The following is a 13,828-nucleotide window of genomic DNA, read 5'->3' as shown; positions in this document are numbered from 1 at the left end:
GGCTGATCTCTTTTGCATTTCCTCCGCATACATAAAATCAGGGTAAAACAGGAAATCATATCTTAAGTAATTTTTTTTACTGTACAATAGGAGCATTTGCTGTTTGTGGGAGGTGGAGGATGCAAGTATAAAAATAATAAGGGTGCTAATGATCAGCTATTGAATTTGAATGTCACCATGGAGCAGTTGTAAATCATCTTTTGGCAGAACTATTCTTGAATCATCCAGGCCGCCCCCAGATTATATTATACAAGCCTAGTCTAATGAAGCTTCCAAGAGCACTACTAATTATTTGTGTTTGCTGCCATGACAACCTAAGGTTTTGATTGCCCAAAAAAGTGACACCTTCAGCGACAACATTGTTCTCAGAAAAAAAATAAATGCAACTGTTGTTGACGGTTTGCAGGGTTGTACAATCTTCTAATTTACATGAATTGGTGTCAAGCCTCTGCACCTGTTCCAAACATTCCACACACAATGGGAGAGGGCAGGCAGAGCAGGATACGGAAGGTGGATGATCTTTTGCATGTTTTGTTCCACAGTCTTAAATAGCTCAGTGGCTGAATGACATCACAGAGCTCCTTGACATCAAGAGATGCTCCTCTGTGCTACGTGCAAACAACGGCCCCAGCGGAGAGCTCAGAAGCTAATTTTATCTCTGGAGGTTTGTCTTTAATCAACTGGACTGTAAAACAACACAGACGGTCATCGCATTGTTATTAACCTGTGTGTGATCAGGTTTATGCATCACTGGCCTCATCACTTGGGCTATATGCCAGCTCATTTGTGGGCTACAGCTTGTCCTCAAACACATGACCAACGTAACCATGGTAACAGTCTCAGTAACAAAGGTGGGGCCAGGCCAAGTCAACAAAGACTGGGAATCTCCTCAGGATGATTAGGTTACATAAATGATTAGTGCGGCAAAGCAAGTGCTTCGGCCCACCCCTGCGCTGACTCACAACTCTCGATGTGGACCAGAACAAATAGTGGGCCGTCCCCTCCCTGGATCACCTCTAGTGCACTCAGCCTCGCCATCTGTCTGCGGCAAGATGTCCCGACAATAGGGGTTGGACGAGGGTCATTTTACAGACACGAGAAAGATATAAGACAAGGTCTACTATGAGGAACGGAGTGATGCTGCAAGGTAATATTGGAACACAGTTAAGGAAGTTGGGTTGTAAAATCCATGACGAAACTGGAGGAAGTTTCACATTTGTTGTTACATTTAGCTAAATAAAGGCAGATTACAGGAGTGAAAGGTTATGTGCCAGAAACATTTGAGAATGATACATTGTTGCTAAAGCTATAAAAAAAAAAAATTGTTAAATAATGAAGAAAAGTTAGCTTTTGGGGGAGATAGACCAATTATTAGCCAGGCCGATTCTCGGCGCCAATAATAGCTGAATTTAAACCTGTGTAAACTTTAGGGAACTATTTATTTATTTGTATTTATTTGTTAGAGCTGCCGCTGACCCTGTGAAGTCCCTGGACTTTTTGTTTTTTGATTAAACTCATAAAGACAAGTAAAAGATTAACATTTCAGTTATAATGCAATTTGGGAAAACTTTAAATATTACAGAGAACTTAAAGGAGTTTTTTTTTGTTTTTGTTTAAGTTTTCATTTAACTTTATGACATTGCTGAGCCTGGGATTTCCCTGCATTTTTTGTTTGAATTTTAAAACAAAGATGTCTACGGTCTAAGATTAAATGAAGTGTTGGAGTTACTATTATTAAAACATTTTCAGCAAAGGTATATCAACTCCAAATATTTATAAACATGTTTCCACCATTAATGTGGCCAATAACTTGTACAACTCAACTGAAAAAAAATATATATAAATATATTTTCAAATAAAAAAATATAAAAACTGAAATAATGTGGTAGCATAAATGTGCACATGCTCTTCTAAGTGAGGCTGTGGCTGTGCTCAGAATACGGCTGACACTATTGAATATTTTTAGAATCAATTATTGTATCGATTCTTCCATTGATTTATTGGATAAAACTATATTTTGCAATAAAGTTGATAACAAAATAATTTTCTCGTTACAGTTTATTAACTTAAGTATTGTTTAACGATTTAAAAAAACAACAATTAAGCAATATTACATGAGAGGGAGTGATATTGCACTCACCAACCTCTTTGAAACTGAGAGCTACTTCATGTGTACAGACTAATGTGTGAAGGCAACTAGTTTGATATTCACTTCTGAGGCTGCTTCTGGTTCCACTACATATCAAATACAGGTTATTCATACTATGGCTGCAAAAAAACATTATTTTCACATTAGATTAGAAACTGAGTATTATTTTTGTCCATAAATTGATTATGATTTAGCTACTGGTTTGGTCCGTAACATCAAATAATCAAAAATGGTTATCATTGTTTTACAAAGTAAAAGCAGATGTTTGCAAATGTCTTATTTTGATTTAACACAAAAGATAAGTCTAAGGACTACAAAAGTCAGAATATTTACTGGTGAGAAGCTAAAATCACAGGGTTTGGACAATTTCAGGTAAGACATTGGCTCTCATTGTTGAAAGATATTCATCAGATAACCCTAACCCTGGGTACAAAAGAATTTCAGAGGCCTAAAAAACATAACAAGGAACACAATGGAGACAGTCATCATCAAGTGGACAATATGTGGCATAGCAGTGACCATACCAAGAACTGGAAGTCCCTCCTAAATTGGTCAAAGACAACAATAAAATTGGTCTGGAAAGCTGCAAAGAGGCTGACAGCAACATTGAAGGAGCTTCTGCAGAAACTTCTGGCAAGTACTGGCTTGTTTAGTACATGAGACAGCAATCTCTCATCTTCTTCACTGCCTGTGCTATGGGGTAGGATGAAAAGATGGAAGCCTTATGTTACAAAGAAAAACATCACTTGAAATCTCCCAACCACTTGAGAAAACGTGTTCTGGTCTCATGAAACTAAGGTTCAACTTTTATGGCCATAATTCCAATAGGTACACCATGTTTGGCACGAACACAACAATGCTAATCACCAAAAGGACACCATACTTAAAGTGAAAGCTGTTTATCTTTAGCTTCAACTCAAGGTGGAGGGAATTATGAACAGTTCCAAATAGTCAATGTTAGCACAAAACCTTCAGGTTTAAGCGCAAAAGATGAAGAGCAAATTGACACGCAACACACATCTGAATCAACAAAAGAATGGCTTCACCAGAAGATGATGATTAAGGTTCCAGACCTGAATCCTATCGAACATCTGCAGTGTGATCTGAAGAGTGCTGAGCATACGAGATGCTATCACACTCGGACAGAATTGGAGCATTTTTTGCAAAAAAGAAAGTGCAAATATTGCCACACTGATAAGACTCCTTCCTAAAAAGACTGAGTCCTGTAATAAAATCCAAAGGTGCTGTGACAATCTTAGTTTGAGGGTGTGCATAAATATGCAACCAGATTATTGTACATTCTTTTTTCTTTATTACTCCCCTTTAACGATTCATTTTTTCTTCAATTGAGTTGTACAGGTTACGTTAAATGTGGACAAAGTTTTGAAATGATTTATCTTGGTCTCATTTTTTTTGTGTATACCATGAAAAAGAAACTAACTAACTTACACAGAGCAGAAGCAGTAGTTACAAGCCACAATGGTTCTGTACCTCATGTACTTCCTGTCTTGTGTGTGTGTGTGTGTGTGCCCACACGCAATGTCAATGAAAGGCTTTATTTAAGAGGATTGCTCATGCCTCGGACTGACTCAGAGTGCAATGAACTCCGGCGCTATTGATGTTTAACTAAAAACTATTAACAATGGAATTTGAAGTCACATGTCCTTGGTCTGTGCACAAACATTTTGAATTCGAGGTGTACTACTCAAGCATGCTGTTGTCTAATTGGGCTCAGAAAGTAGAATGGAGTTCCACTTTTGTTTTGTTTTGTTTATTAATGGTGTTTCAGTCAATGAGTGCCAGATAGCATAAGTCTGGTGTTATCATAATATCTTTGAACACACTTTGATAAGGGTCCACTTTTCACTCCCAAACAACAGACTGGGTATTTGCCAGAAATGACTTCCCTTGCCGTATCCTTGTGGATTTTTTTTATGTCGCCCAGGTCATCATGGGAACAAGGACAGCAAGTTTATATGGTTGCTGTGACAATAAATAAAGGTTAGTCCACATTGGGAATAAACCCTGTCGGAACCATGGCAACTGTAGTGAAAATGTCAAACATTAGCCTTTCATGCCCCAGCCGCAAGAATTACAGTGATTAAAGTGACATTCATTAAATTCTCTCTGTTGTCCTTTCATGGCATGTTCTGTTATTCGGTCTGCCATTTGGCCCGAGGCCTCGGTGCCAGATATGTTCTGCTAGCTAAATGCGAAAAGTCATTAGTATGCCATCATGTGAACACAAATTTTCCATAGAAATCTAATCATAAACATACTAGTTTTAAAAAATGTGTCATGTAAACACTAACCACTGCAAATGCCCACTATGACCAACAAAGTGCATTAAGCCATGCCAATCGGAGACCCACCAATAGGCAGCAACAATTAAACTCTGATGGCGATAAACTCGACAAGAATGGCAACTTTACAAGGCTTTGAATTGAGGTTGGAGTACAAACTGGTGGTTTATGTCCTTAGTAGTAGTGTCAAAAATCTAAACAAGTGGCATTCATAAAAGCTAACGAGGATGCGTCAAAGTTCAAAGTTAATAATTTACAGTCATTAACTAAGGCAGGGTCATCCTAAAGCCTCATAACAAGCTCGTCGCATCAACGCTGCGGGTAAATACTTCTAGACTTGTTTTATTTCCTTCGATTGCAAAGTGCAAACTGCACTGCCCCGAACATACAATAGCTGTCTGATCTTCATTAGCTTGCTCGTTCTCTCTTTTAGTACCAGTGCACCTCGAGCGCCAGTTCTTACCCAAATTAGGCTTCAAATGGTTTTCATGAGGTTACATGGTAGCCAGTCATAGAACGAACACGCATCTTTGTGCGTATAACCAGAAAAACATCATATATCTTTATCTTTATATAATATCTTTAAATGAAACATGCCGCGTAGACAGCGATTTCGGAAGGGTTTGGCCATGTAGGAGGACAGCGATGCTGCGGCACGATCACAACATGCAAGACCACAGCAGTGCATGCTGATAGCGCTTTATAAATCATTACATTAAGCCACAAACATCAGCAAACTTTGAACCCTAATTAGGTTGATTAATCTATTATGTGTTTTCACAAAGAGCATTCTCTATTATGTATGTATGATAAGATATTGCCAGCTGAGTAATCACATTGGCTCAAAATACTACATGGAGGCCAACACATTTTCCAAATCTGGAAATCCAGAGCAAGATGAGACTGCACTTGCTGATTTTCACGACAATCCTCAACATGTATTACAACTGAAAACCAATGTTATACCTTTGCCTTTTAAGCACAAAGTTTGATTATTTCCTTGAGGAATTGTGTTTAATAATGTTTCTGAGACATTAATTCACCTTTGCTCGCCTGCCTTGATAGTTATTCTGAGCACAGGGTAACACACAGATGAGTTATGTATACAGTGGGTAAATGGAACTGCAAATCTAAGGTTAACTCAAAGTGAAATCTCACTGCCAAGATAAAAACAACGGTTGTGCATCAGTTAAGTTCTTGAAAAACTGTTGCCTGTTCCCTAAGAGGAATGCATTATCACAGCCAGAATGATTTTGTTGTTGTTGTTGCTTTCCCTTTCCTTAAAAACCAATTATAAACCAATCAACTTGTCAAGTCTGTGCCGACTTCCCTTTAACACGACTTTGAATGTGATTGGTTGATTCTGAACACAGCCACATCCCAGGCACACTTCCACAAACACCTCTTTTAAACCCCCCCCCCCCCAATTAAGCTATAGACGTTATAGGTCACGTTAATGGTGACAAAGGTCTTGAAATTACTTGTCTTGGTCTTATTCTTTTTTTGTTTAAATCACAAAAACCTGCCATTTGAAAAGGGTTGTGTAGACTTCCGATATCGAGTGTATATATGAGCAACCTGAAACACACACCCGTATACAGTCCAAAATAGACTTTGAACTGCTTCTCCACAGGTCACACCTGAAAATAAATCCGGTGTGTGCGGTGTAGAATAAAAGGATGGGTGTACAGCTGCTCAGCCCCAAATCGGATTGTCAAACAAAGTTCCTTGACAATGAAACTACACTTCTTAAAAATGTGGGTAAAAACAGTACGAAACCACAAAATAGTGGAAAATGCTTCATGTAAACACACTGCATCCGTAAATTTCTTCTTTTTTTTTTTTGCCTCTGTAAAGCTCAAATCAATTTAGTACAATTTAAGCGCAAAGTGATTTGGAAAGTTAACTGGTCAGATGACCTGAATGACCACAAGCACCTGGTAGTAATTAACAAGGTTTCAGCCCAACACATGAGGCAAAATTGGTCCAAAATGCTCTTTAAAAGGTCACCATCCTACTTGGTTATATACCGGTACATATACTGTAATGATAGCAAACTAGCCTGTTTTTACGACAGACAGACGCGGTAACAACACACAGCACACCAACGATTGCTGTGCATTCTGGTACTTGCAGTTGCAGCCGTGCATGTTTTACTGCAGTGTTTTCCAAACTTTACTGAGCCGACGCGCCCATTTTACATTTGAAAAACAAATCTTATGGCACACCGCCTGACAAAAATTTCACAAAAGGTATGAGTACTGAAATAATGATGATTCCGTCTCAATCGTCTCACAAATTACTCACTCAGTGTGAATTCTGGCCATGTTTAATGGAACACAAAGCTGATACTTGCAGGTGGCCATGACTTATTCTGTTGCATGAATGGCAATAGGTTTATTGTACCCTTTGCCATCCAATGGAAGAAAGAGCATTTCATTGTTCTGCCTGTCACTATAGATCGCTGGGACACACAGACGAAAAAATATATATTTCTGATTAGTAAAAATAATGTAAATAATAATACAACAAAAATAAAAATAATAACAATGCTGTGAACATACTGTGCTCATCCTTTCATTTTAAACAAACGATACAAGGAGGTTGATTTTCCTAAGTGTCAATGTATACTGAACCGAACAGAGAACCGTGACCACAAAACCAAGATATGAACCGAACCGTGGATTTTGTGAACCGTTCCAACCCTAAAATTATGGCCCTCTCAAGATAAATGCAGTAGCATTTATACAGCAGCATATTCAAGTCAAGTTTGTTTGTATAGCTCTTAATCGCATACACACACAAAAAAGAGCTTCACAGGCCAACAGTTGACAAGGATCAGCGACAATCCCTGATCTAAACCTCCCAACCTGGCAAGGAAAAACTCAAAACCCCATTTGGGGGAAAAAAGAAGAAATCTTAAGAAGGGACCATAGATGGCCAGGCTTCAACGGATGTGGGCAACATTTATGACAAAATATGGCGCTGCACAATGTTATCTAAAACTGCATATTCAGATGGGATGATCACACCGACACACTGCCATTCAATGGAAAGATGAGCCTGGCCTCCAGAGACAAAAGGAAGCCACCTGGCCTGTCTTCTCTGCTCTGCTTTCCCCGGATGTGGAGGTGTGTGTGTGTGCACGCATCTGTGTTCAACACTATAAATAGAATTTGTGTCTTCCCTGGCTTTCGCACCAATGGGATTCTCTCATGTTTTAATTAAATAAACTGCTGCAATCGGGCTCAGCTGTGGCCCGCATCCTCAGCCTGCATCAGTCAGCATCCAGGCTCTGGGGCAACGCAGAGGCGGTGGTTTCGGCGTATTAGTGTGTGTGGCAGCAGACAAATAGGAAAAGGCAGGGGCAGCCCGTAAAAAAGGGGAGAGACAATTGAACTAAGCTGCATGTGAAAATGGGGCATTCTGCACTGAAGCTACCTTACTAACATAAGAAGCCAAGCCCAGTTTGCAGGAATGAACTCCCTCTTGTACAAACCAAAGATCTTTCTTGGCTGCATCCATTTCCTTGTCCTTTTTGCATTTTTACCTATTTACTATGATTTACTTTGCAATGTCCACTGGCACACAATAATAATAAAAAAAAGCCCCTCCCCGATTTTTCCACATCATATTACACCAAAATGAAAAGATCTGCCAGATGGCCAAAATTTTATAGCATGTACAGTACTGTCTGTAATGCTACAGAACATCCCAAATGATCATTATTGTTTTTTTAATAAGTAAAAATCCATTTTTAATAAGTAAATCAAATTTGTAATAAGTAAAAATCATAATAGTCTCCAAAATGAAATAGCTATGTGTGTAAAATCTTATTTTCTTTGCGAAAAAATACCACTTGCTGCCATGAATCAGGTATAACATGCGTTAGAAATACTAAATTGTGGCCACAATAGCTTCATAACATGACATGCGCACAAAATATTAATTTGTGGCGAAGAAGTACACTACAGGAAGTCCTCGAGTTACGACGCACTCGAGTTACGACGCACTCGACCTACAACGTTTCTACATTACGACGCCCGTGCCTCGTCCGCCATTTTGTCCCAGCACCATAGTGTTTCTGCTTAGCTAGTGCATAGTGCTTGTCTGTGTTTGTGCGCCGGGAGTAACTTTGCCTTTATCGCCCTCCTTTTTTCACACTCTCAGCAGTAATGGTAAGTACAGCATCTTAGTTTTTATTTTAATGTATCTTAGTTTCTTTATACGAAGTGTTAACCTTTGCTGCTACGGTCACCTGAACGCGGTCGACGTCACTACACTTTCCACTGTACACACTCGCACCGGTGCGCACTCCTTCCTCCTTCACAGTCCCGCCGGACGACACCCGCACCCGTCTCACTCACACCCCCACACACACTGAGCTTGCTGTCACAATCATGTGGGACAATAACCGTAACAGAAGTATTTCGCCGTAAATTTCGACTTTAACGGTGAAATCCGACTTACGCGGAAATTCGTGTTCCGTCGCCAGCGTAGGAACAGAACTCGTTCGTAAATCGAGGACTTCCTGTATTCTACCTGCTGTCTAAAGCCAGGTCGGCATTGCAAATGAGAAACTGCCCTCAATTGCCTGATAATCCATCAATTTTCTGTTCCGCTTTATCCTCACCAGGGTTGTGGGCGTGCTGGAGCCTATCCCAGCTATTTTCGGGCGAGAGGCGGGGTACACCCCGAACTGGTCGCCAGCCAATCGCAGGGCACATAGAATCAAACAACCTTTCGAGCGCACATTCACACCTAAGGGCAATTTAGAGTCTTCAATCTACCTACCATGCATTGGGATGTGGGAGGAAACCGGAGAAAACCCATGCAGGCACGGGGAGAACATGCAAACTCCACACAGGTGGGGCCGGGATTTGAACCACGGTCCTCAGACCTGTGAGGCAGATGTGCTAACCAGTCGGTCACCGTGCCACCATTGCCTGATAAATCAAGGTTAAATACAAATGAATAAAATATTATATGGGAGTGTGCAGCTGGGTGGATAAAACGGTTGATGCTGGAACATTACACATTTGACTCATGGGCCTGAGAACCTAAGGTACACCTAAACTAATTCAACCAAGCCCTTATGGACCTTGCTTTGTCCACTAGGACGCCGTCATGCGCCAACAGAAATGGGACGAATTTGAAATCTTGCTAAGATGAAGGTCGGACGGGGTTATTTTCTTACATGAGCTGAGGCCCAAGACGACAAGTAGCTAATAGGACGTAGGAGTCAATCTCTAAATGTGTGATGCTGAATTCTGCTGCTTTAGCTAATGGGAGTCCAGTGACGGCAATGAGGGACTGGCACTAAATTTGAGCTTCACAAAGACATTCTTCTAGAAATACAGTAATATTGAATGCTAATGCTGTGTTGTGGTTTAAAATGTTTCCCTTAACAAGAACCATTCACTGATGCTCACTGGGGCAGATCTGTCCACATGGTCAGAAACCTCAACTAATGATCAAACGTAAGCCTTGCCACCTTAATCCTAAAGAAAGAAAACGATGTTGCTTTAAAGCACCTCCTCTGAAACTGCAGCTCATTTCTCTGATGGAGCCCCGCCTCGCACCCTGTGTGTTAAAAACTCAAATAGCTTTTAGTAACAGCTGGAGAAGCAGTATTGCTCCTGGTTACCATGTATAATTAATCGAACGGTGCTGCTGGTCTTTGTTCGGTTCTGCTCTAACCCTCAGTGCTCCACGTGACCATTTCAGTCTTGCACTGAACACCCAAGGAGGGAATTGGCCATGGGTGTGGGGACTTACGCGGGATATTCATGTCACTAATGTGTCTTCCGTATGAGAATCGATTCAACTATTGATTGAGTTATCCACAGCAGGTAAAAAGCAAGACTATTCATTTTAACAAGTAAGAGTGACAAAAACTTTCCTTGGTCTTGTCTTTGTTCTAATAAACAGCTCTCCCGGCTCCAACAATTATATTATCTTAAAGACCCTGTAACGTGAATTTGGATGCGTTTCCAAATCCAATTACGTTTGAAGACAACTGATGAAAACAAGACAAGACTGAGAACTCCATAGTATTGTAATTGTGGACTTTGACCTTTAAACTGTTTTGCACCATTTCTGAGTTCCTGATTTTCTTGGGGCGTGGCTAAAACGAGTACCCAGTGCTGTGAGTCGCCCTGCTCCCACTACATAAGCGCTTAAGCGCCTTTCTTCACATCAGTGGTTATCCGGTACAATTGAGAGTTACTTTGTTATTACTGCAAGGTCCATTTCTACTACTACAGCATGATGCAGTTAGATAGCTACACCCCGAATATGCATCTTCCCTGGATGCCACAATTTAGAGAACAGCTCACTGATGTTTTCAATTCCTCAACGAGACGAGGATGAGCTTGTCACCTGCCCGCTGGCCGAGAGGAGCCCATGATGCCTGTTAGCTTGCTCGCGAGCTGGTGTCTAGCGACTCTCGTCGCGACGTGGAAAGCCCTATTGCTATTCCAGACACCTGAGGCTTTAATCGGACATATTTTCGTGACTCAAACATGTTAGGATGTGTAGACATAAGAAATTTGCTAGAACAAATAGTATCCTTTTTCAGTTGTGCGTGGTTTCATGAATTCAGTGGACACGGCCACAGCGTTTGAGAGCAGAGACAATAGCTTCATTTTTCATTGTCATCTTATATTATTGTTATTATATACATATATATATATATATATATATATATATGTTAGCAACACATTTCACTGTGATATGTTGAATTTACAGATTTGCCAACCTATAGAAATTGTTATAATTTGTCTGAATTTCCATATTTTCAAAGTTTTGTCAAGAACATTACAGCGGGACAGTTATTTCTATATATTATGTAAAATAATGAACATATTTATGCATACTACCCAACTGCACAACATTATCAATACTTTAATCCTAATCATTGATAAATTACAGCTTCGATATTTATTTTGTTTTTATTGCATCGACCTTGTAATGGCGGACACAACGTATATGAGATTTCAACATGCCATCGTAAAAAATATCGGTGTCTATGGATTAATTCGCCTTTAACAATTCGGTTTTCAACCGCGGTTTAAAAAAACCCAAAAAAAGCAAGTCTCATCAATCAGATTAACCAGATCTCAAAAGTTAATTACAACTCAGCACTATTTTGCAAAAAAAAAAAATATAATAACTGATAGATTTAATTGGGTAGTTCATGCATGGACAATGGTTTAGATTTCTAAGTTTGTTTTTAGGTTTCTCTTGTTTGCTATTTATATTATATATTCATAGTCCCTATAGCCAGTATCGCTACTGATAGGATGGAGATTTCCCCATTATGGGACTAAAAAAGGTTATCTTATATTACAAATACATATTATTAATAATGATATACTTTTAATCTGACCCTGTTCTCAGATGACGTCTCCAGTGACATTAATTCATTTCCGGTTGAGAGGCTCTGAATTATGTGTAGACGCGTATTGATTGGCTCGTTATTTTGTTTTAAATTTTCATCACGGTGGCAGGACACAGCACCGTACTGGCTGGTAATGTCGGACGATGAATTCCCCCCCGGCCCCCGTCCAATATTCGGAACAATCGGCGCTACGGCCATAACGAGTCAGTACCAAAATATGGGCGTTCCGTAACATTTGGCAGCTCTGAATTTAGAAGACATTTTAACTTAGAAGGGACTTAGAGCTATACATTTTCAAATATACAGTACTTGAAAATTTGGTAACCGTCAACCTTTGTTTTCAGTTCCATTTAGATGAATGACATCCAATGAAAGCAGCCCGGCTTTAGCAAGAGTGCCTGTTCAGCCAGCACAACAGGATGTCCAACCAACGCTGACTCAAGCAGTAAATGGGAAAAGGCTCCACTGGCATGTACATTGTGTTTTTCTAGTGTTTTACTTTGTGGAAGCGTTTTAGCGTATTTCCAAAGAAGAGTGAAGGGGGGAACCAGGTGAAAGTCAAAGCTTTGCCATGTGTGATCTCCATCTGACCATTGAGCGTCAATAGTCCTGCGTCTGGGCCTTACCGGGGTAATAATCCACATAAAAAACAGCAACTGGGATTGGCCTTTCATATGTCAGATGATAACAAGAGTGCTGGACCATGCCTGAAGATTTAGATGGCTTCATAGAAGGGATGCATGTCATGCGGTTATTCACTTAAAAGAGCCAGTTAATGGACAAAACAAGGAATTGTATAGGCATGTGACTTCGCAACCGCAAATGATGAAATGGATGAGATAATCACTTGACTGTCACTTATCTCTGTGTTCTAACTGGTTTGAAAAAGAGAAGAAAGGGGGGGGGGGGGAACCGTAATTTGGGCTCATTACTCATGGTGTAACCTTTTTCACACCAATAGGCAGTCAGTCGCGGTTGGTATTTCCCTAATACACACATGGTCGAATTGGACTATTCAGCGGGCCTCACAATCGCAACCCAAAAGCATTTGGAGCCGTGTAATCATAGAAGTAAGGCCTGCTAACATGAGCCGGATTATACACAAATTCTATGATCAATATCATCACGGTGAGGTACGCATTGTTATTCATTGTGGTCATGATCATCATGATGGGATTTGAGTTGCATCTAGTCGGGTATCATCATCATCGAGCTTGGGAGCTGATGAAGGCACAGCCCAGGCGCATGTCTCCACTCCCAATGGCTGTCACACATGACTTAACCAGCCCACAAGACAAAAAAGCAAAATCATCATCATCCACGTTTCATTTGACTTACCGATTCCAGGAGCGGAGTAGATGAAATAAAGAGCCGAGGTTGAGAGCGAGAAAAGGAATAAAAGCCCAAGGTATGACCTTCTCCGGAAACGCAAATGTGCCGGCATTATACAGGCAGCCCAAAAAAAAAAAAAAAAAAAAAAAAAAAAGCAAGCACACGGTGGAACGTTTCACGTTTATCGATACGCAGCAGACACAGCGGTTACGGTGTGTTCAGGTGCCCGGAAGCCTCGGACACTGGTCGGCGAGGAACAATCCCGAGCGGTGTGCTGGTGTCGCTCTCTGCGGCAGCGGGCGGCCAAGAGCTCACGTCGATTTCCTCGGCAGGTTGACAACAGGAGAGGACCTCCGCTAATCAGTCCAGTCATACGAATTCCATTCCTAGCGGAGGGGGGGCTGGGGGGGGGGGGTTGTTTCGGCGACTAATGACGACTAAAGTCCGAGGTCATAAAAAAAAAAAAAAAAAAAAAAAAAAAAAAAAAAAAAAACACACACACACACACACACAACAACAACGACGACGACGATGATGACGACGCGGTTGGCCGTGACAGAGCGAAGCAACCCGGCGGCCTTGTCGTTTTCAGCGCGGGGCCATCGTTTGTCACGCTCGACGACGTCTCTGACGAAACTCGGC

The 13,828-nt window shown here is 40.7% G+C and overlaps 1 protein-coding gene across 3 annotated transcripts in view; it reads right to left on the bottom strand.

The window, feature by feature from the left end:
- The window catches only part of b4galt5 (UDP-Gal:betaGlcNAc beta 1,4- galactosyltransferase, polypeptide 5), a 53,771-nt gene extending 40,212 nt beyond the window's left edge, over positions 1-13,559 (bottom strand). For all 3 annotated transcript variants that reach the window (XR_009769889.1, XM_061698013.1, XM_061698019.1), the window contains exon 1: positions 13,193-13,559. Coding sequence is in view for 2 of the 3 variants with exons in the window: in XM_061698013.1 (XP_061553997.1) it covers positions 13,193-13,298 (106 nt within the window). In the remaining variant the exon portion in view is untranslated. The remainder of the gene's footprint in view (positions 1-13,192) is intronic.
- Between the last annotated feature and the right edge of the window lie 269 nt (positions 13,560-13,828).

Source organism: Phycodurus eques, chromosome 1, assembly GCF_024500275.1.
Source record: "Phycodurus eques isolate BA_2022a chromosome 1, UOR_Pequ_1.1, whole genome shotgun sequence".
Taxonomy (NCBI): Eukaryota; Metazoa; Chordata; class Actinopteri; order Syngnathiformes; family Syngnathidae; genus Phycodurus; species Phycodurus eques.
Note: the sequence above shows the minus strand (reverse complement) of the source record. Positions and strands in the feature narration are given on the sequence as shown.